This window comes from Macrobrachium rosenbergii, chromosome 12 (assembly GCF_040412425.1).
Source record: "Macrobrachium rosenbergii isolate ZJJX-2024 chromosome 12, ASM4041242v1, whole genome shotgun sequence".
Taxonomy (NCBI): Eukaryota; Metazoa; Arthropoda; class Malacostraca; order Decapoda; family Palaemonidae; genus Macrobrachium; species Macrobrachium rosenbergii.
In genome coordinates, this window is record NC_089752.1 from 99,781,561 (window position 1) to 99,802,533 (window position 20,973).

The 20,973-nt window shown below is 39.2% G+C and overlaps 1 protein-coding gene across 2 annotated transcripts in view; it reads right to left on the bottom strand.

The window, feature by feature from the left end:
* The window catches only part of LOC136843788 (uncharacterized), a 111,937-nt gene that overhangs the window by 24,152 nt on the left and 66,812 nt on the right, over positions 1-20,973 (bottom strand). For both annotated transcript variants that reach the window (XM_067112517.1, XM_067112516.1), the window contains exon 7: positions 5,185-5,851. In XM_067112517.1, the coding sequence (XP_066968618.1) occupies positions 5,185-5,851 (667 nt within the window). The remainder of the gene's footprint in view (positions 1-5,184; positions 5,852-20,973) is intronic.

The window sequence follows — 20,973 nt, forward strand, 5'->3', positions numbered from 1 at the left end:
TTTCATGGAAAAGGGCTGGACAAGGTGATGTAGTTCATCATCTCTCCAATCAAACATTCTAGGGAGGAGTCATTTACACCTCCTCCTGAGGTCATTTCCAATCAAATCCTCTAAGGAGAGCCTTTAACAACACCCACCACCGTCCTTCCCAATCAAGCTATTCGAGGGGAGGCCTTACAGATAAAATCTTTCAATGAGGAACTGAAAAGGAGGAGTTGGAAGATAACAAGAAGAACCAGGGGGTTCCAGAGAAGCCAGAAGCCAGAAGAGCATTCGAGTCTCAGTCACCCCTACGAGAAGACGCAGCTTCCCCTTGCTTTCGTGGTCCCAGCCAGACTAAACTGAACTTTGATTAGCAAGAGTGATTTCAAGATAGTAGCTGTAACTGTAATTGTACTTGTGTGTATGTAATTAACTTTCATCATTAAAGTAAGAAGCTAACATCTCCTCTCCATTAAGTCTTTCTGAGAGATATAATTACATTAATCTAATTCCCTTCGAAATAACAGACTCGTAAGCGGTTGACTACGGAAGAGATGCTGTGGACGACTGTTTCATCAACTTAGAAGAAATAAGCAGGTAAGAAGGGAAAACTAATATGTCAGGCATGACAATATATATATATATATATATATATATATATATATATATATATATATATATATATATATATATAAATTTCTGACTCACGTCGGGATCGAACCCAGGTCATTCAGGTGGAAAGCAAGGGTGTTATCCACTGGGCCATACAAGTCTAAAAGAAGTTGGAACCTGAGAGCAACTGCACCCAAGGAATTACCTGGGCAAGCTAACTGCTTGCATACCAGCTGAGTTTTCCCCAACTTCCCGACTCAGCAATGACCCAATAGACAACATTTCATTGAATTATCCCTTCTGAGTGAATAAGATAGAAATCATCAACACACAACCACGTGTGGAACAGAAATAAATTTCTGACTCACGTCGGGATCCAACCCAGGTCTCTCAGGTGGAAAGCAAGGGCGTTATCCACTGGGCCATACAAGTCTAAAAGAAGTTGGAACCTGAGAGCAACTGCACCCAAGGAATTACCTGGGCAAGCTAACTGCTTGCATACCAGCGAGTTTTCCCTTTTTCCACCTGAAGACCTTTTAGTTCCGAGTCAGAAATTCGAAATTTTTCACACGTGAATTTTATGATAACATCTTATACAGTCAGAAGGGTTTATAAATGAAACTGTCTATTATTAATTTAATGTGATAATATGGCTTGTTTTTCAACAGCTTGCAGGCAGCAGCAGTTGTCTCAGGTTTAAATGCTTTTAACTTGTAATGGCATGGGAAGAATGCCACCAACAACGCCAACTGAGTCAGAAATTTAGCTGCCGTGATTGTGTGTTGATTTTTCTATAAACATATATGATTATATATCGGGTTCGGTTTGTATATTATGAACTTCAGTCTATAATATTACTTTATCAGGTTTTTAAGACAGGATGGTTTGAATTAAAACCATCCTATCCTATTAAATCTAACACAATATATATATATATATATATATATATATATATATATATATATATATATATATATATATATATATATATATATATACCGTATTTGTTGGCGTATAAGACGCACTTTTTAATAAAAAATGGCCTAAAAATCCCCCTGCATCCTATGTACAGTCACTCAAAAATGTTTTGCAACATGTTCCAGAAGTTTTTCGTTCACCTAACAGTAATTTGTTCTTATGATATTTACAAGGAAATGTAATTTTTTCTTATTCGATTTTGGTTATTAATCATACGGTTAACAATATAAAAAAAGAATGGTGAGTGAAAAATTCATATTATGAAAAATTACGAAACATTTTGAAAAATTTCACTTCAGATGATTGGGCAAAAGAGTCAAAGAAGAAACTATATTTCGAATCCAGATAAAAGCTTATTGACTAATAAAATAATATTGAATAACCATCAATGAAATTATATATATATGAAAGAAAGAATTCAACCATTATCGTTGTCAAAAACAAAAAAAGAAAAAATCTCATAACGTCGTATGTTATCGTGTGACTCCACATTCGGGCAGGAAAAGTTTAAACTGTCTCGTCACTAAGCCGGACCACAATCATTAACTTGCATAAGACTAATGTTTCTATCGTAGATATTGCTCAGCAGCTTAGCGTAAATAAAACAACCATGTATAGAGGGATACACCAACAGAGAGAACGAGGAAACATGATAAATTCACTGTAAAAATTGGAGAACAACCTCATTGTTGCACTACTATTAAGTATCATCATCGGATGATCACTGAAGGAGCTCCGCCTAACTCCCCCATGACTACCGACGTTGCTATAAAGAGAGAACATTACGCTATCCTTTCAAGTTGCTGCTCAAACCATCTGTAACAGGCTGCATGAGACCAAGATATTATTTCATCATACTCCTGCCAAGAAACACTTCATATCAGCGAAACACAAAGAATAGAGGCTAGGGTTTGCGTTATAATATAATCCAGTAGCCGATGATTTCTGTACGAGTCATCTTTTGCGATGAGGAGGAGACATTCTCCACTGATGAGCATGGTAGTCTTCTTCACTGCTGGCATTTAGCATTAGCTAAATTAATGTTGAACTTCTAGCTAATTTTAATTCTTTAGAAACTTAGATAATAAGAAATACAAAAATAGGCGTTATATGTTCAGTTAACTTCATAAGAGGCATCAAAATGATAGGCCTATGTAGCAATGAAAGATATGAGAAATTACACATGATAATGGCATATATATATATATATATATATATATATATATATATATATATATATATATATATATATATATATATATATATATATATATATATGTGTGTGTGTATGTATGTATGTGCGATTATATTCTATGTATTACAAAAGTTGACGTGAAATCTGTTAGTCTAGTTCAGTATATTTTATATTAAGTTTTACTAGTTCACAATATACATAGGATTAGTCATTCAAAAATTTAATTAATAATAATGTGAAGCAAATCTTTACAAAAGTCGCATTAGTTGATGTTAATATGACTAACAGTTCAACTTGTAACAGTCGTAGGCCTATGTCTACAAAGTTCACACATATGAAGGAGATAAAACAACGATAGTGATGGCAGTTGGAGATGAAAATATTAAAACACAAGAACAGCGATGACCTCTGAAGTATTATAGTAACATCCTTTAATTAAGTAAAATATGACAACAGTAAGCAGTATCAGAAAAAGCCCTGCTTAAGGGAAACTGCAGGTAATTTCTCGGACCCACCACTAGTGTTCAGTTGTTTCACGCGCTTACAACTGAGTTGCCAAATAGTGCCAGATGTCGCTATTATAAGCTGTTGTCCGAAAAGTTTTGAAGTATGTTGCAAAACTTTTTTGAGTGATTGTACATGATGTAGGCTCAAAATTTAAGAATTTTGGCCGAAATTATACATGAAACGTCACGTAGATGTTGTAGCCTAGCCTAACATTCCGTGTTATCCTAATAACCTATTAAAAACCAAAGTTTATTATAATTATTTATCATTATCACACTTACCATCACCACAATTACTACTGCTAGTATTATAATCAATATCTACGTTGTTATTATCGATATTTTCATTAAAATGTGGTAATATCATTATCTTCGTCTACAGCGCATCGCCGCATTCCACATTTACAGACTTACAGTACATGTGCTGTCACCTATTGGTGATTATCTCGAGAGCTTTACGGATAACAAGGCTTCGTTCAGTTGGTAGTTGGCAATTCCTGCTAACATTCTCTTTACGCATAACAACATGGCTTCGATCAATTGGTGGTTGACAATTCCAGCTACTTTTATACTATATAATGGATGTATATAACATATATTACCGTAGGTAACATCTTTATTAATGTTTTTGTTGATTCTGCCTGTAAGAAACAATGTTTACAAATGAATGTGTTGCAATCTATTGGTAAACCTATGAGGTAGCTTTCAGCAGCAGACGAAACATTCGATCGTAGTAAATGGCTGATTGAATAATACATATTTTGATAAATATAAATATGGTAAATAACTTCTTTATTAATGTTTTTGTTGATTCTGTTGGTAAGAAACAATATGCAATATGAGCATAGGCTAGGAAACCTTATTTTTTTTTCCCCTCAATGTCCTGCTGAAATTGGGGTGCGTCCTATGCAGACATGCGTTCTTATAAGCCATCAAATAAGGTATATTATGTATATAATATATATATTATTTATACATATATATATATGCACACACACACTCTCCTTTAGATTCTATCACTGTGCCAACAAGCAATATTCTGGGTAAGACCAACTATAAGAGAATTCTTTGTCTTATGTAGCACTGGTGGGACCATGAGAGTGTAATCTCTTTGAGAACGAACAGCAGCTACGCTATAAAAAAAAATATTAAAAAAAAAAAAAAAATATATATATATATATATATATATATATATATATATATATATGTATATGTATCTACATATATGTATGTATATGTATATCTACATATATATATATATATATAGTATATATATATATATACATACAGTATATATATGTATATATATATTACATATATATATATATATATATATATATATATATATATATATATATATATATATATATATATATATATATATATATATATATAAAACTGAGAAAACAGGTCTTCAACCTGAGAGAGAGATATATATATATATATATATATATATATATATATATATATATATATATATATATATATATATATATATATATATATATATATATATATATATATACATATACATATGAACACCTGATATTATAGTTAAATATATATATATATATATATATATATATATATATATGTTAAACCACCTAGAACTAAAATACACAAGACAATGGTCATATCCAAATGTTCATTCACACTTCACAGAAATCTATATGACATTCACCCTACATGCTCAATAAAACAGAAATGCAAATAGCCTACAGATTACAAAGTAAGACCAAATGTGCCACCTTTCTTGATTCCATTCCACTGCTGGTCAAATAAAAAGCAAAAGGGATATTTTTTGGTACAGGACCCAAAAACATAGCCTTAACTAACAATATAAATAGTCTTGTTTAACTTTTATTCACATACTGTATTTGGATAAACAATGACCACAGAAAACTTTCTTACCTCGTTTTTCTAAATTGGATTCCCTTGTGTGATCAGGACTGGGAGTCTGAGGTGGAGAGGAATACTGGGAGGAAGAAGGTGATGAATCTGAAGAATGTGAAGCTACCTTAGTGGGACCATTCCTTTGGATGCCCTTCTTAAATCCACGATTGCTGCTACTACTGCTGCTACTGGAGCTGCTGCAACTGCTGCTACTGCTACTACTACCACCTCTGCTACTGCTGCCTGATATGATAGGGGCTCCTGATTGTGGAGGAGTTGGCTTTATATGGGCAAATGAGCTCAACCCAGGAAGATAGAATGGTCGCTGAGCAGCATACGCTGCTGGAGGAACATATGGATGGCTTCCAGGTCCAGCTCCTCCACTAACAAAAGGGTAAAAATAAGTTTGTGGATGATACTGGCCTCCTGGGGGTACCATGGGGAGTAGTCCACCATTATTAGGTGGAGGAACAGCGATGCTTCCAGATGATGAGTACACTGGTAAACTGACATTACTAACTAATGAATGCGAGCCGCTGCTTGTTGTGATGGACAAGACATTCCCTGATGAACCACAATACCCTGTTCCATTCATTGGTATAGTGGTTGGTGTTGTTACAGAAATACTGCTACTCATAGAAGAACTGGCTTTACAACTAGACCCACTGCTGCTTGTGTAATACATCTGTAATAATAAAAGAAAAAAGTAAAAAAGTATAGACAGACAAACAACAATGAACTATCACTACTTTTATAAACATTGGAATTTTCAGAATTTTGAACTTGCCTTTTGAAATACATCTTTTTAAACCATACCAAGCAACAAATTTTCTTTCAAGGCTTAAAGGTGATCTTCATTATTTTTGCATGCTAAATTTTAACAAAATTAATGACAAATACATCCCTACTGAATACACTGACACCTCAAATCAATGGACCTCAATCTATCGGCTTCATTAATCACTGAATGCATCGTCATGTATGGGAAACAAAAATATATTTTTTACATTTTTGTTTTTGGCTTTTCAAGTATGTGTGATTATTTTTTCTGCATTAAAAGTTCTAACTACAGTATAAAATGTAGTTACATACTGTAATGTACTTGCTGTACATTATTAGATTTTCACTGAAAATTGAGTTGCTCTTTGTTTATAAGGCAATGACACACTGAAATTCTGAGATGATAGGTCAAATAAAGTATAACGCATGCATATAAGTACTTTGGGGGTGGTAGACAGGCAACCACACAACTAATGGAATTTGGTTATTAGGACAGACTAAATGTCCAGTGACCACAACCACACTAGAGGAATAATCAACTATCTATACACACAAAAGCATCAGTTACAAAACAGAGCTCTCCCTCTCTTATAAAATTCACTATTTAGATACTTACCTACTATTAAAGATAGCTTTATACCTCCACACTGACAGGCAAGCTGGCATTCAAACAGAGGAGGTAGATCACACAGCTGGCCCAGATGACAGCCCACAAAGTTGTGGGGAGGTTAGGCAGGGTTCACTTTAACAGTAGTTAAGTATCCAATTAATAAATTTTATTATGAAAGTGTGTATTATTTGGGATGATTCTTACCTACTGTGAAAGTTAGCCGATTCCCACAATGAGAAAAGGATGGTGGCAGTGCAGCTAGACAAAATCTGCTCAGCCAATTGCGTTAAAGGTTTCTTGCAGGTAGTAAGCACTCTTACGTGATCTGGAATCCTTTCTGGATCTTACTGCTGCCAGAAGTTGAATTCCATTCAGGGAGCAAGGCTCTCATATATGTGCAGCAAAAAGTTGTCTTGTGGAGAAAACAGCTTAATTTCACCCAAAATGAAATAAACCAGCGTGAAAGGACCTGTGCCTGGATCCTAAAGCCCCATAAACAACAGTACACTAAAATACCTTTATGATATAAAGGTATGCTCCTATGCAATAAAATGTAACATCACACTCCCCAAAAAATCAAAACCCAGGATTTTATAAAAAAAAAAAAAGCCTAAAAGATTGCTCTTTGTTTGGGCCAGGAAAAGACTTTACTTGTTACCAGTAGCGGACTAAGGTCTTTACCGTTTTCGGACATGATTCTGCGTACCTAAGGTAGTGAGCAGCAAAACTCGAATTGCACTTCTACTGTGTCACATTAATCACTTCCTCAAGCAACAAATTTTTCTTAAAAATAAATGTAGTAGTAACTGCTCTTATACACTATAAATGTTTACCTTCAATAAAGGTGAAAGGTATGGTACTAGTTTCTCACGCACTAGCCTGATCAAATATATCAGAGAACACAGCATTCTTTGACCAAACATGCAAGGTTTTCTAAAACCACTAAAACAAAGGGTTAACTTCACCCCTTCTATGCTTATCTAAATAAAATTTAATTGCCCTAATGGGACAGAGAAGTGTTTTCTCTTTCTTCCCAACCAAAAAGGATAAATTCAGAATTCTTAAGGTTATAGGAAAAAACTTGGCATTAACACCATTCTCAGCTCTAAAGCAAAAAAGGTAAAATAGTATTCCCTTTACAACCCCCTTATAGGAAAATACATGCAATATGCTTTTTTACTTGACAATAGTGCTTACAAAAAGTGTTTCGAATATTTCAATGAAACTGATTCCAGAGGCTCAAAAGTATCTGCACATAAAATTTTAGCAATCTAAATTCCACAGAGAGATTGATACCAAGTTCTAAGGGTTTCAATCCTTGTCCACAAAAAATACTGGTTGACCACCTCCAAGTGGTTAAGTATGGGATGTGGAAGTTTAGTGGAGCTGTCAGGAATTCTGTAGTTTGAGTCTATTTTTCCTTAACAGAAGAATAAGAGAGATATTTACCAAGAAAGCTAGAAAGTCTGAAAATCATTCCCTATGAGGCCACAAAGACTCTATGGGAGTTATTGAGCAACCTTTGTACTTGAAATTTGTTCAATACTTTCCTTAGAGTTAATAAAGAGGAAAGCATATGTCTGAATTGGACCAAACTTGAAGAAAAGCATTCATTGCTCAAGCCTGAGGGCCATGAAAGGAGTAAAGTAGACTGGTCATTCCTCTTCATCTGCATGCTAAGTCCACATTTGAATGCTCCTCCAATTCAACAGCGACTGGCAAATTCACGGATATAAAAACCACTCTGTAGGCAAACCTTGTCCCTCCCAAATCCTCAACTGCCAAAACATTGTCCTCCCTGGAATGAACATGAGAACCAATACTTTGTTTATTTTTGTCCAAATTAGCAGTCTTTTTACTAGACTTAATTTCTGACCAGTGTTTGCATTGCAGAAACCCTTCCATAGCCAAGAGTTTGAGCTCTTAGGGATAAGCCTAACATGAATCTTCCATGGTTTTTCACCACCCTAATGTCTCTGTAATGTTTACCAGGTGAAGTGTTGACCATTCTATGGTGTACTGTAAGTCAGCGTCACAACACTTCTCATAACTCTTCATTTTGTTTTATGAAAGGAGTTCCTCGTTGGGCAAGCGGGTTCCGTTCTCAGTTAGCACTCTGCTGGCCGCGAGTTCAAATCTCCAACAAGCCAATGAAGAATAAGAGGAATTTATTTCTGGTGATAGAAATTCATTTCTCGCTATAATGTGGTTCGGATTTCACAATAAGTTGTAGATCCCATTGGTAGGTAACCAATTGGTTCTTAGCCACGTAAAATAAATCTAATCCTTCAGGCCAGCCCTACGAGAGCTGTTAATCAGTTCAGTGTCTGGTTAAACTAAGGGAGACTTAACTTATGAAAGGAGGGAAAAACAAAACCTGGATTTAGGTTTAAGAATAAACTTGTTAACTTGAAGTTTAGGCCTTTCTACTAAAGAAACTCGCAACAATGATGGTCTAGGATTTACTTAAATAATTTTGCTATGTTAAAATTCTGTTATGCTGAGAATGCCCTGTAACTGTGCCTGATTATTCTGACAAATTCTACAGACAGGCCATGTGTCCTAATGAAAAAGCCATTACTGCATAGTAAGCTTCCTTAAAGACTAAAATTCCTTGAGAAGCTGCAAGAAGTGTCTTATTCGTCTTCTGACAGCAAAGTCTGCAAATTGTGAAAGTGTACCCTCATCCCCCCGATAGAGAATAAACTGAGGAGAGTTAGGGAAGGCTGCTGAAAATCATAATGCACAGAGACTGAGCCAGATGAAGCAACAGATCCTTGGCCTTCAGAATACTGTCAACAGAGTTGGTCAACTTAAATCAGTTGACTCAACAGAAAAGAACTCTTGCTCCTAATATACATCATCCTTCTACAGACAATAAAATCCTCATGAATACTTGAGGCGCTATAAATGAGCTGAAACTAAGTGCCTCAAACAGGAATACCTTCCCTGCAAACACACATAAAACGAACTTGCACAACTGAGGATTTATTGGTGTGTGGAAAATGCATCTTGCATGTCCACTGAATTATCCAATCATTCTCTTGGAAAGTCATTAAAACTGAGCTGGAAAACCCATGAAGAATGGGGACAAATGAATCCATCGTTCAATTTTGATACATCCAACACTGGGTCAATACCCGTTTACTTAAGGCACTAGTAAAAAAAAATTCAGTAGTACCTAATGAAGTGCCAACACCTCCATTGCATTTTTCTCTAATTATAAGCTACTACTGATACTTCTGCTGAAAGGATCCCTGAAAAACATTAGCAGTTGAAAAAAAAAGACCTGTGAGAATGAAATAAAATTTTTAAAAGGAGGGCCTGAAGGAAGAGAAGAGGCAGGCCTTTTCATCTGTACCTGAGAGATTTACTAAATCCTCTATTATTATTTTGTAGAAGACCTAAAGAAGCCAAAACAGCTGCGAACTGTTCTCACTTCTTCAAAACTGAGTTAGTATAAGCATGAGAAAATTTGCCTGCTGTGTCAGAAATGGCCTTGACTATGTAACTCAAAAATTCTAAGACTTCCCTGCTAAAATTCCACTGGTGCCACAAATACTTTTATGCTGGCACTATAAACTCTTAACTGGCGCAGAGAAGAGGTGATCACACTGAGGGAAAGTTCAATAAAAGCTAAAACTTCAACAATCTAAAGAAAGATCTGTCTCACCATATCCAATGCACATTGTCAACCTCAAGAGTATGTTTCTTCAAAAGAACGAGACAGGCAAAGAAAATAAAATCTTCAACCAAAGATGGTTTAAGCCCCTGTATCATCAGAGGCTCTCTGCAACTTCAAAAAACCAAGAAGACAAATGATGGTAGACTCAAAGGAAGCTTTGTATATCAGAGTACAAGCAAACTTACAAAATGCACTTGAATTAAATGAGAAAAATTGGTTTTCTTCAAATATTTAAAGGACGTCAAAATACACAAAGATTACAGACGCTGGTTCTCTACAGGGTCTCTCTTCCCCACTAAATGAGAATAAAGTGAAGCCCAATGTTCCAGCAAATGCCGAGATACCAAAAGAAACTCCTCTGATTCAAACTCTTCTTCCACCAGAGGGGGAGTGGGGTAACAGCAGCCGACTACTCGCAATGAATCTCTGATTCAGTGAAAGTGGAGACTGAGGGAAATGCAACCTGAAGCAGCTCACCTGAGTCGACACAAGACAAAGTGCCAACAGGCACAAAAGGAAACGGGAAAGTTTTGGGAGGAGAGCAGAAGCAGAGCAATAGTGATACCTGACAGACTTAAGAGCATACCTGGATGAAACATCCTTAGAAAGCTTGGAAACAACAAGGATACTGTAACCATGGTAGAATTTGAAAGAGAAACATTAATGGATGCAAAAGGAAGAGACTTGCTGATAGCCGAAGAAATAGCACATAAGGAAAAAACAGATGCATTAGTGGAGAAAGAGGAATAGCAGAAAGGATTTAGAATGAGTATATGTAGAAGAGATTGGTTTAACAATCAACGGATTCAACATAACATCAGAATCAGTACAACTCACTAGAAACATAACCCTATCAGTGCTAACAACCTCACTACTAGATGCCGATGATGGTAGAAGTTGAATTATAGTGTGAAGATTTACATTTACCAAAATGATCTTTCTGCTTATATGAGTAGTGTGAAGATTTACATTTACCTAAACAATCTTTCTGTTAACATATTAAACAACACTCTGAGCATGAAAAATGACAAATTTTGTTAATGAAGGGCACAGAACCACATCGCCCCAACAACCAACCTGGTTCCCTGGCAGTGGACTCTTCCAACTATTGCAGGGCAGTCCTAGGCTCGAGCTACAGCCAAGTGGGGCACCGACACCTTACCTCTTACTGGGAAACACAAAAATTATCACACACTATATGGGGACCTGGAACAGTTTCTTAACATACCTTTCACTGACTAAAATTCTGAACTGCAAGGGGGAGGAAGACAGAGTTAAACACTAGCTGAAGCATTAACAGAGGAATGCACCACAGACTAAGGATAACTATAGACGAAGGACCTGGAGAAGATGGAGAAATGACAGTTTTATGACCTGACCTATTTGCTTTCGCCTGACAGTTTTATGACCTGACCTATTTGCTTTCGCCTGCTATCTGCCTTGCTTCTCTTCCTTTATCTAACAAACTTAAAGTCCTTCAAAAATTCCTACATTCCTCACGTCTATTCTCAAGTTCACACACTATACCCCTGCGGCTGGCACAGACTGTGTCAATCTGCCGCAGTATTCAACATCCCACTCACATAGTACAGCAATCCTATGGAACCCACTGTTCTTAGCCTTTATTCCAGTGGAAGACATCCTAAGAAAATTGAATGTACAACTGTATCATGGAAGCAGCAAACGGTCAAATCCATGTATTATTATTATTAAAACAGTTTAACCAGACCACTGAGCTGACTATTAGCTCTCATAGGGCTGGCCCAAAGGATTAGGATGAAATACCAGGCCTAAGCCACAGGCCAAGAACTGGAACCAAATAGGTCAAGTGTGTGGTGAATGAATGAAAATGAAATTTAAAAAAAAAACTATAAAAGGCATATGTTTTTACACTGGAACACATGCATACATTAAATACACTTACTCATGTTTCCATATATTAAAAAAATATATATTAAAATTCAGAATAAGTTGAGTAACATTTTTAAATTTCGGCCATAACCATGCAATACCAATGAGCTTCTATACACAATGGTGGCAAGAAGAATTCTGACAGTCATCTGGGTCAGCCATGTGATCTTTCTTTGTTTGAATGTTGACTTGTTTATCATAATGGAGATATAAGCTATCTTGAACAATAGGTAAGATTTGTCCCAAATAACTGCACTTAGTAATGTAGCATTATATTTTCGTATTTTTAAATCCATATACTGTAAGTGTGTGCGCGAGTATACACGCACATTTGCTTCATGTTAAGAGTAAACAGCACACTGCATCTGCTGCCCCCCCCCCTCTCTCTTTGATTATTCTTTACGAAAATTAAATTTGACACAAAAGCAAATGCACATGCACAGTTTATCTTTAACATGCATACATACAAAGAATGAAAAATATATAGTGTACATGTAACACTACAAAAGAAAATTAAGTACAATACTGCACTGCAGTAAATCTCAACAAAACTGTACCACAGAGAGAGAGAGAGAGAATAATTCACATTAGAAATATGACATTTTTATAATAATTACATAGCTATTAGTTTCTTTTAACTGGCAGCTCAAAATTTTGAAATTGCAGGTAGCGCTAGTTTGTTTTGGTTATGGCGATGTGCCCCGCCCACTTTCGGGTGTAAGAGAAGGTAAAACATAGCAAAGAGCTTCAATTTGTTTATGACCTTATGTCCAATTGAGGGGAGGCGGGTGGGCTCCGATTATGTAAATACTGGGTAAGTATATATAAAACTTTATTTTATTATAAAAATGTCATTTTTATATAAATAACTTACCCAGTAATTACACATCTGATTCCCACATTGAATGGAGGTGGGAATGTTGGACATATCTACCCCTAAACATTATTAATAGTAATGAGTTTGAGAATAGAAATTTGCTAACACTGAATCAATGTTGTTGAACCTTACCTGATAAGAGAGCTGCTACAGGTACATACTGCCTCTGGTTGGTGCTCATCTTATCTAGTAGAGGTGACACGGTAAAGCCTTGAGAGCCTACTACTACAGTGGGTGCTTTGTAACGATGGACTAATTCCGAGGGGTAGCAAAGTACAACAAGATGCCCCTACCCAGGATGTAGTGCCACACAAAATAACCAGAGTAAAGTCACCATAACCACCAAAAATCAAATTAAAAACACCAATACCCAACCATAAAACCAAAAGACAGGAGGGTACTCCAAGTACATAGCACTCCCAGGCTCCCCAAAACTCAACACCCTAAGCAAGGCGAAGAGATTAAAGAAAGGACATCGCTTTCTACGTTTCCTTCCCCAACACCACGCCAGCTGCGTAAAATGGACCCAAGGTACCGCATTAATCGTAAGTAGTCTCGATATCCCTTAAATAATGTGATGCAAACACCGACTTGCACTTCTAAAACGTCGCTTGCACAATTGACATGAGGGATAAATTGTGCTTAAACGCCAAAGACATAGCATCTGCTCTTACCTCATGGGGTTTTACCTTGAAAGAGGAGACCGAGTCTTCGTTCACCATGGAATATGCTTCGGAAATCAGATTCCTCAGAAAAAATGCCAGGGCATTCTTAGACAAGGGTCTAGAGGAATATTTCACAGAACACCAAAGGTTTCTTGAAGTACCACGAATGTCCTTCGTTCTGTGAAGATAAAACTTAAGGGCCTTTACTGGACAGAGAGTTCTTTCTTCTTCAGACGGCCCCACTATCTCGGACAAGTTCTTGAGTGTAAAAGAACGAGGTCATGGATTCGATGGTGATTCGTTCTTAGCCAGAAAGTCTAGGGAAAAGGAGCAAACTGCATTCCCCTGTGAAGATCCTATGTTTCTGTCTAAAGCATGGATTTCACTGGACCTCTTAGCAGTGGCCAAGGCGACCAGAAAAAGTTTTCCTGGTTAGATCCCTTAAAGAGATTGATTGCATGGGCTGAAAATGTGAACTGGAAAGCCACTTAAGGACCATGTCTAAGTTCCAGGACAGCAAAGGTTTTTCTTTAAGCTTTGCGGTGTCAAAGGACTTAATAAGTTGGACAAATCCTGGTTCGACGATAAGTCCATTCCTTTATGGCAGAAAACTGAGCTAAGCATAGCTCTCTATCCTTTAATGGTAGACGTGGAAAGTCCTTTAGCGGAGCATAGGAACAGAAGAAAGTCCGCTATTTCTGCTACATAGGTCTCAGAAAGGGACACGCTATTTTGTCTACACCAGGACCTGAAGATGGATCATTTTGCCTGGTAGACATTATCTGAAGACGTCTTCTACACTTCGCAACTGCATCTCCAGCCGCTCTTGAAAAGCCCTTCTTTCAGATCAGTTGCCTAACAGTTTGAACCCTGTCAGGGACAGAGAAGACAAGTTTTGGTGGAACCGACAGAAGTGAGGTTACCTGAGAAGTTGTTGCTTCTATGGCAGCAGTCTCGGGAAGTCTGCAAGAAGTTCTAGTAGATCCGGGAACCACTCTTTTGTTGGCCAGAAGGGGGCTATCAAGATCATGGATAGGTTTTGATGAGACTGGAATCTGTTGATGACTTGACTCACTAAACTGAATGGGGGAAAGGCATACAGATCTTTGTTGGAACAATCCTGCAACATTGCATCGGTCGCCCATGCCAAGGGATCTGGAACTGGTGAGCAGAAGAGAGGAAGTCGGTGATTTCTGGAGGATGCAAACAAATCTATCATGGGTTTCCCCCAGAGCTTCCACAGATCCAGACAAACCAACGGGTCTCATGTCCATTCTGTGGGAAGGATCTGTCTTTGACGGCTCAATTCATCTGCAAGAACGTTCAGTCTAGCCTGGATAAAACACGTTGTCACTTGAGTGTTGTTCTGGTGTAACCACAGAAGGAGGTCCCTTACCACTTCATACAGGGAGAAAAAGTGGGTTCCACCTTGTTTCTTGATGTACACCAGTGCCATCGTGTTGTCTGAATGCACTGCTACTGTCCTCCCCCGAATTTCTGAAGCAAAGCACTGTAGGCACACATCTATCGCCTGTAATTCTTTTACTCTGATGTGCCAGTTTTGCTGTTCCTGAGACCAGGTCCTTGACACTTCTTTTAATCCCAAAAGAGCTCCCCAACCTAGGTTCAACATGTCTGAAAAGAACTCTAGGCTGGGGCTCAGATGCTGAAGAGATTTCCCTTCTGATATTCTCTTCCTGGAATTCCACCAACAAAGATCCTCCTTGATTTCCCTCATTATTGGGAACATGAACGAGTCCTGAAACTTTTTCCTGTTCCAGCTGGCTCTGAGGTAGAACTGGAGAGGTCTCACGTAAGTCTTTCCAGAGTGACAAATTGTTCTATGGATGAGAGGCTACCTGGAACTCATCCACTGATTGGCCGAAGAAAGTTTAGATTCAGAAATTCTTCCACTGTCTGGAGACACTTTTCTATTCTCTTTGGGACTGGAAAAACCCGAAAATCCCGAGAGTTGATCATCATCCCTAAATAAGGAATCTCCTGAGAAGGCGTCAGGAAAGACTGTCCCGATTGATGAGAAGGCCCAATTCTTGAGCCAAGAGAAGAGTCGTGCGAATGTCTTCCGTACATTGAGCTTTCGAGTCGGGAACGTAGTAGCCAGTCGTCTAGATATAGGGAGATCTTTATCCCCATCAAATGAAGTCATTTTGCTAGGGGAGCCAATACCCTGGTGAACACTTGCGGCGCTGTTGAGAGGCCGAAGCACAGAGCCCGAAATTGGGACACCCTGCCCTGAAACACAAACCTGAGGTACTTTCTCGAAGTTGGATATACTAGAATGTGAAAGTACACGTCCTGCATGTCGATGGACGTCATCCATTCTCCCCGGCGAATGGATGCAAAGACCGAATGGTTTGTTTCCATCTTGAATGTTGTCTTTTTGACAAAGACATTTAGAGCACCTATGTCCAAAAACGGGTCTCCAGCCCCCCCCAACCCCCCCCCCCCCAACCCCGATGACTTGGGCACCACAAAGAGACGGTTGTAGAATCCCCGAGAATGAATGTTCTCTACTAGCTCTATAGCCTCTTTCTGAACAAGGGACTCCACCTCTAGCAAGAGAGCAGCATATCTCTCTGAGCCTGGAGAGTAAGCTGTCAATTTGACAGTCTTGCAGATTAGAGGAAAGGGAGTGAGTAGGTTGCAGCGGAGATGAAGATCTGGGAGGAAGAGTCGAAGAATCCTTGGGGTGTCTCATAAACTGGGAAAGCAGGTCCTGAGTGTTCTTTTTCTGCAGGTCAGAGGCGGTGTTCAGTATTGTAGCCTGTGGAAAAAAATACATCCTGTCCAAGGGGGAGAATAGATGGGCTGATCTCTGAGATGGAGTGACGCCTTTCGACGTAAAAGGAACACCAAAGCTCCCTCTCCTTAAGAATACCCTTGGCATACAGACTGGCTAACTCCTGCATACTACAGGCAGTCCCTGGTTTACGACGGTTCCGGCTTACAACGTTCCGAGGTTACGACGCTTTTCAAATATATTCATCAGAAATTATTTCCTGGCTTACGACGCATGTTCCGAGGTTACGACGCGTCACGCCGATCCGACGGAAGAAATATGGGCCCCAAAACGGCAGAATAATATAATTTGAAGGTTTTTTGATGTAAAACTCAATAATAATGCAGTTTACATCGTTTTCAATGCACCCAGAGCATTAAAAGTAAGGTTTTCTTATGATTTTTGACGATTTTTCGAGCGATTTTCCGGCTTTCGGCGATTTTCGGTTACGACGCGGCGCAAGAACGGAACCCCCGTCGTAAACCGGGGACTGCCTGTATTGTCAATACAGGAAAGTACTCTCAAAAGATCCAATGAGATTTCTTGAGGTAGCAAAGAGCACTCTCTAAGTTTGCGCGCCAGAGCGCCCACTGCCCAGTCAAGGAAACTCATCACTTTGAACACCTTCAAAATATTTTTAAGAAGGTGCGCAAGTTCCGAAAGCTGATCTCCTAGCCGAATCGATAAGGCTGGAGAAGTCTCCCCGAGAGGAGGCAGAGACTTCCAGGGAAGGAGCTTCTCCGATCGCATAAAACCTGTAGCTTGACCTGGACAATTTGGAAGGAGGGAAACAAAAAACTGCTTTGCCTTGTTCTCTCTTCTCAGAAAACCACCCTTCTACTTCATCCAGTGGCTTCTTTTATGAAGAGGAAAGAACTAATTTCGGTAATTTCGAAGGACCAACTGAGGGGGCTTCCATAAAGAACGTCGAAGCAGGAACGGAGGGAATAGCTGGTGAAAAGAAGCTAGGATAAGTCACTAGCAGGAATCTCAACAGTGCAGACCACGCCGATGAAGGAGCATCTTGTTCTGGAACAACTTATTCCTCAGAAGAGACAGGAGAAAGCGATAAGTCCGCTGTTGTCTGAGCCGTAAAAGGAGCCTTCTGAAGCAAACTGACAATATTATCCAGTTTGCTCTGAATCGGGTCAACTGGCAGAGGAACAATGCCCAAGACCACACCACTAAGAAACGGTGGAGGAGCGGGCGCCAATGGGTGCTAGGGGGGGGCACTGTCGAGACGGGAGTCAGAGACGAAACCTGTTGGAGAATGGGTGCCAGCAGGCGCTCAACTGCAAACGGGACCTTGGGTGCTACAACACAAGTTGCTGGCTGCTCGGCCGCTGATTGTAGAGATGAAGGCGCTGGGTGCGCAACTCCTGATGCAGTCGCTTCTTTATTCGATGAAGAATGTCTCCGCGCTACAAGGCGCTTCGGCGCCAAATTACAATCGTCATTCGAAGATGATGAAGAGAATTGTTCCGGGGTGTCCCAATGACTACATGATGGGCGCGTTGAATTCTTGCTCTTCTTACAAGGAACAGGGGAAGAAACCTCAAACTCCACTGCACGCCTTTTCAGTGGGCATGACTTGTCCACATAGCGCTGTGCGTGCTTGGGACTAAAATCTTCGGAGCTGGAGGACATACAATGAGCGCTTACTTGAAGGCCTTTCCAACGGCCTTTGGTTGCAGTCTGGGGTTCGTCAACAGACTGAACTGAGAGGGCGACTGCTCAGGGGCAGACCCCACCGACCTCCCTTAGGCTGCCAGTTTGACTCCTCCCAGGTGCTGGGGAGTATGTCAGAGACATTGGCCTAGGAGAATCAGCGGGCCAAACAGCCACCTCCTCCACTATCACTGCACTTACACTGGGAGCCATGGGGCATCAGCACTTTCACCGACGACACTAATTTAGCGATTGATTGAACAATCAACTCGAAACGAGTGTCGATTTTCGAATCCAGACTGGTGATGGTGTTGGGGTCGGAAACTTAAGAGCCAGGTAAAGGAGAGGGTTGCACAGGTGGAGAAGATGGAATGGGAACGGAAGAAATTACAGGAGCAATTGCATCCGACTTAGCAGATGAATCCTGACTAGCTAAAGCTTTACTAGATTCCCTAGCAATAGCTTTCCTCTTCCTATCTCCAGCTAGTTTCTTGAGATGTGCATCTATCTCTAGCTAGTTTCTTGAGATGTGCATCTAAAGTCTTCCACTTATCAATATCCCAGTCATTACACTCCTCAGAACGTAAATCTACTGAACATGTTTGTCCCCTACATGGAATACAAACAGTGTGCGAGTCGTAAGATTCTTTGGTTAGTCTAGTATTGCAGCCTTTGCTGCAATACCTAATACTAGAACTACTAGTGTCAGACATCCTAGAAAAGTCTGTGAGAGACGTGGCAAAGGGCACATATCTCCTGACAGGCAGTCCAAAGGTGGGATTACAGACAGACAAAGGTGCTCTCTCTCTCTCTGTGTGTGTGTGTGTGTGTGTGTGTGTGTGTGTGTGTGTGTGTGTGTGTGTGTGTGTGTGTGTGTGTGTGTGTGTGTGTGTGTGTGTGTGTGTGTGTGTGTGAGAGTGAGAGAGAGAGAGAGAGAGAGAGAGAGAGAGAGAGAGAGAGAGAGAGAGAGAGAGAGAGAGGTCAATCACTATGGGGGGAAATAACCTTAATATATTAGGTTAAAGTGCCAAACTGATGAAAGAAGTAAATTCGCATTTTCAAGTCTACCTAAATGTTTTTCTTGAACCATATATGGAGCATTAGAAGACAGAGCATAAGTTGTGAGAGAGGAATAACACTGGAAGAAGAAGAAAGGATAGATGAGTAGACTTATGACCAGACCAGACCTCTAATTTTCTACGTAAAATAACAACCTCTCACATCTGATACCTTAAAAAATTATTCATTTCTCATCAGGCCACACCTTACATTCTCACAACGAGAAAAAAAATTAAAAATCATACTCACTACCCCTATTGGTAACAAGTGACTGTCATGCCTAACCAAATACACTCAGTTTACACAAAACTTAAGAACTAATGAAAATGAAAGCCAGAAAAGTTTGAAGTGCTGCAAAACACTGACAGATGTCAGGAGTTCAGTAGCAAAGGTGTAACCACAATCCAGCGGGTCCTGGCATTACCAAGCAGATCCAGATCGAACGCTCGTGAGGTCTGGCCATCGGTTAATTATGGCATTGTCATGGGAAGAAGAATGTATTTGTTTTTGTTTGACACACACACACACATATATATATATATGCTTATGGAGCGGGCCAGAATTTTTCATAACTAACCTAACGTATGACAGTGATTATTCACAAGCTTCGTTCTACCTTTGATAACACACCAATATACTGTACTGTACAGTATATGTGTAGAATGAGCTGGCAAGCCTATGGTTACATAGCAGGGTTTTTTTATCAGTGATTTCTGTCATCTAGCATTTTCTGTGGTCTGGCTGTGGCCTGGTCTTAAGGGTGCCATATTAAAGAGGTCAGACTGTATTTGCATTCAATTTTCTCTTAACCTTGTAATTAGACTTTCTATCCTTGAGATTATGACAAATTTTAGTGAAGCATCTTTCAGCAAACACGCGTCAACCTACACGACTCATGCTAGGTTGGTCACAGGAAGGAAACAGTGGGCACAACCACTTCCTCTCCCAAATATACCCAGCTTCCCTGCACCTCTAAAAGTGAGGGGAGCATCACTGGGCTGTGGCTAGGGCACAGCTAAAAGGAGAGGGAGGGTGTTGGCTCTTTCTTTGCTGCAAGGGAGAAAACCCAAAAAAGTGCAGTTCATTGGGTGGGTAATACAAGTATAGTGGTGGTAAATTCCAAACCTTTTGAGCATAGGCGTAAGACATGCTACATCAGATACTAATTTCCGAAATCTCATATCCACAACGATAAGAAGACTATAAGTGGTGAAGAAAAATGTCTACAGGCAGGAGGAATTACTAGGTACACTGGAAGTGTGAGAAGACCTTTTCTGACATTGTGAAAACTAGAAAAGCTCTTACTTATATCATTACTTCCTATCTTAGCTTTAGAAGAATACCCCTGATGCCTTTCCATAATCTTATCTTCTCACTTCTCTTGAAATTCAAATAATTATTCAAAACATCATCTGGCTAATCAGCACAGTGACTATTGAAAGAACAATCCTTGTTCCTATATATATGCACAAAGCAAGACCGGCATAGCCTTACATATTGTAAGGTTATCTTCCATAATATACACACTACATAACAGACAAAATTAAATTAATATCAAACCAAATTAAAAGAGCAATGAAAAAGTCAAGAACACTTTCCAATAAGTCCTTGCAGGTAAATGACAAGAGAAAAAACTGAATGAAAAAATGCCCTGAAGGGATGTGTCAACAGATGGTTCAAACTTAAACATTCTATTAATTTTTTTTGCTTTCACACACTACTGTCCTCCCGCCTGATGTGGGGAATACAGCT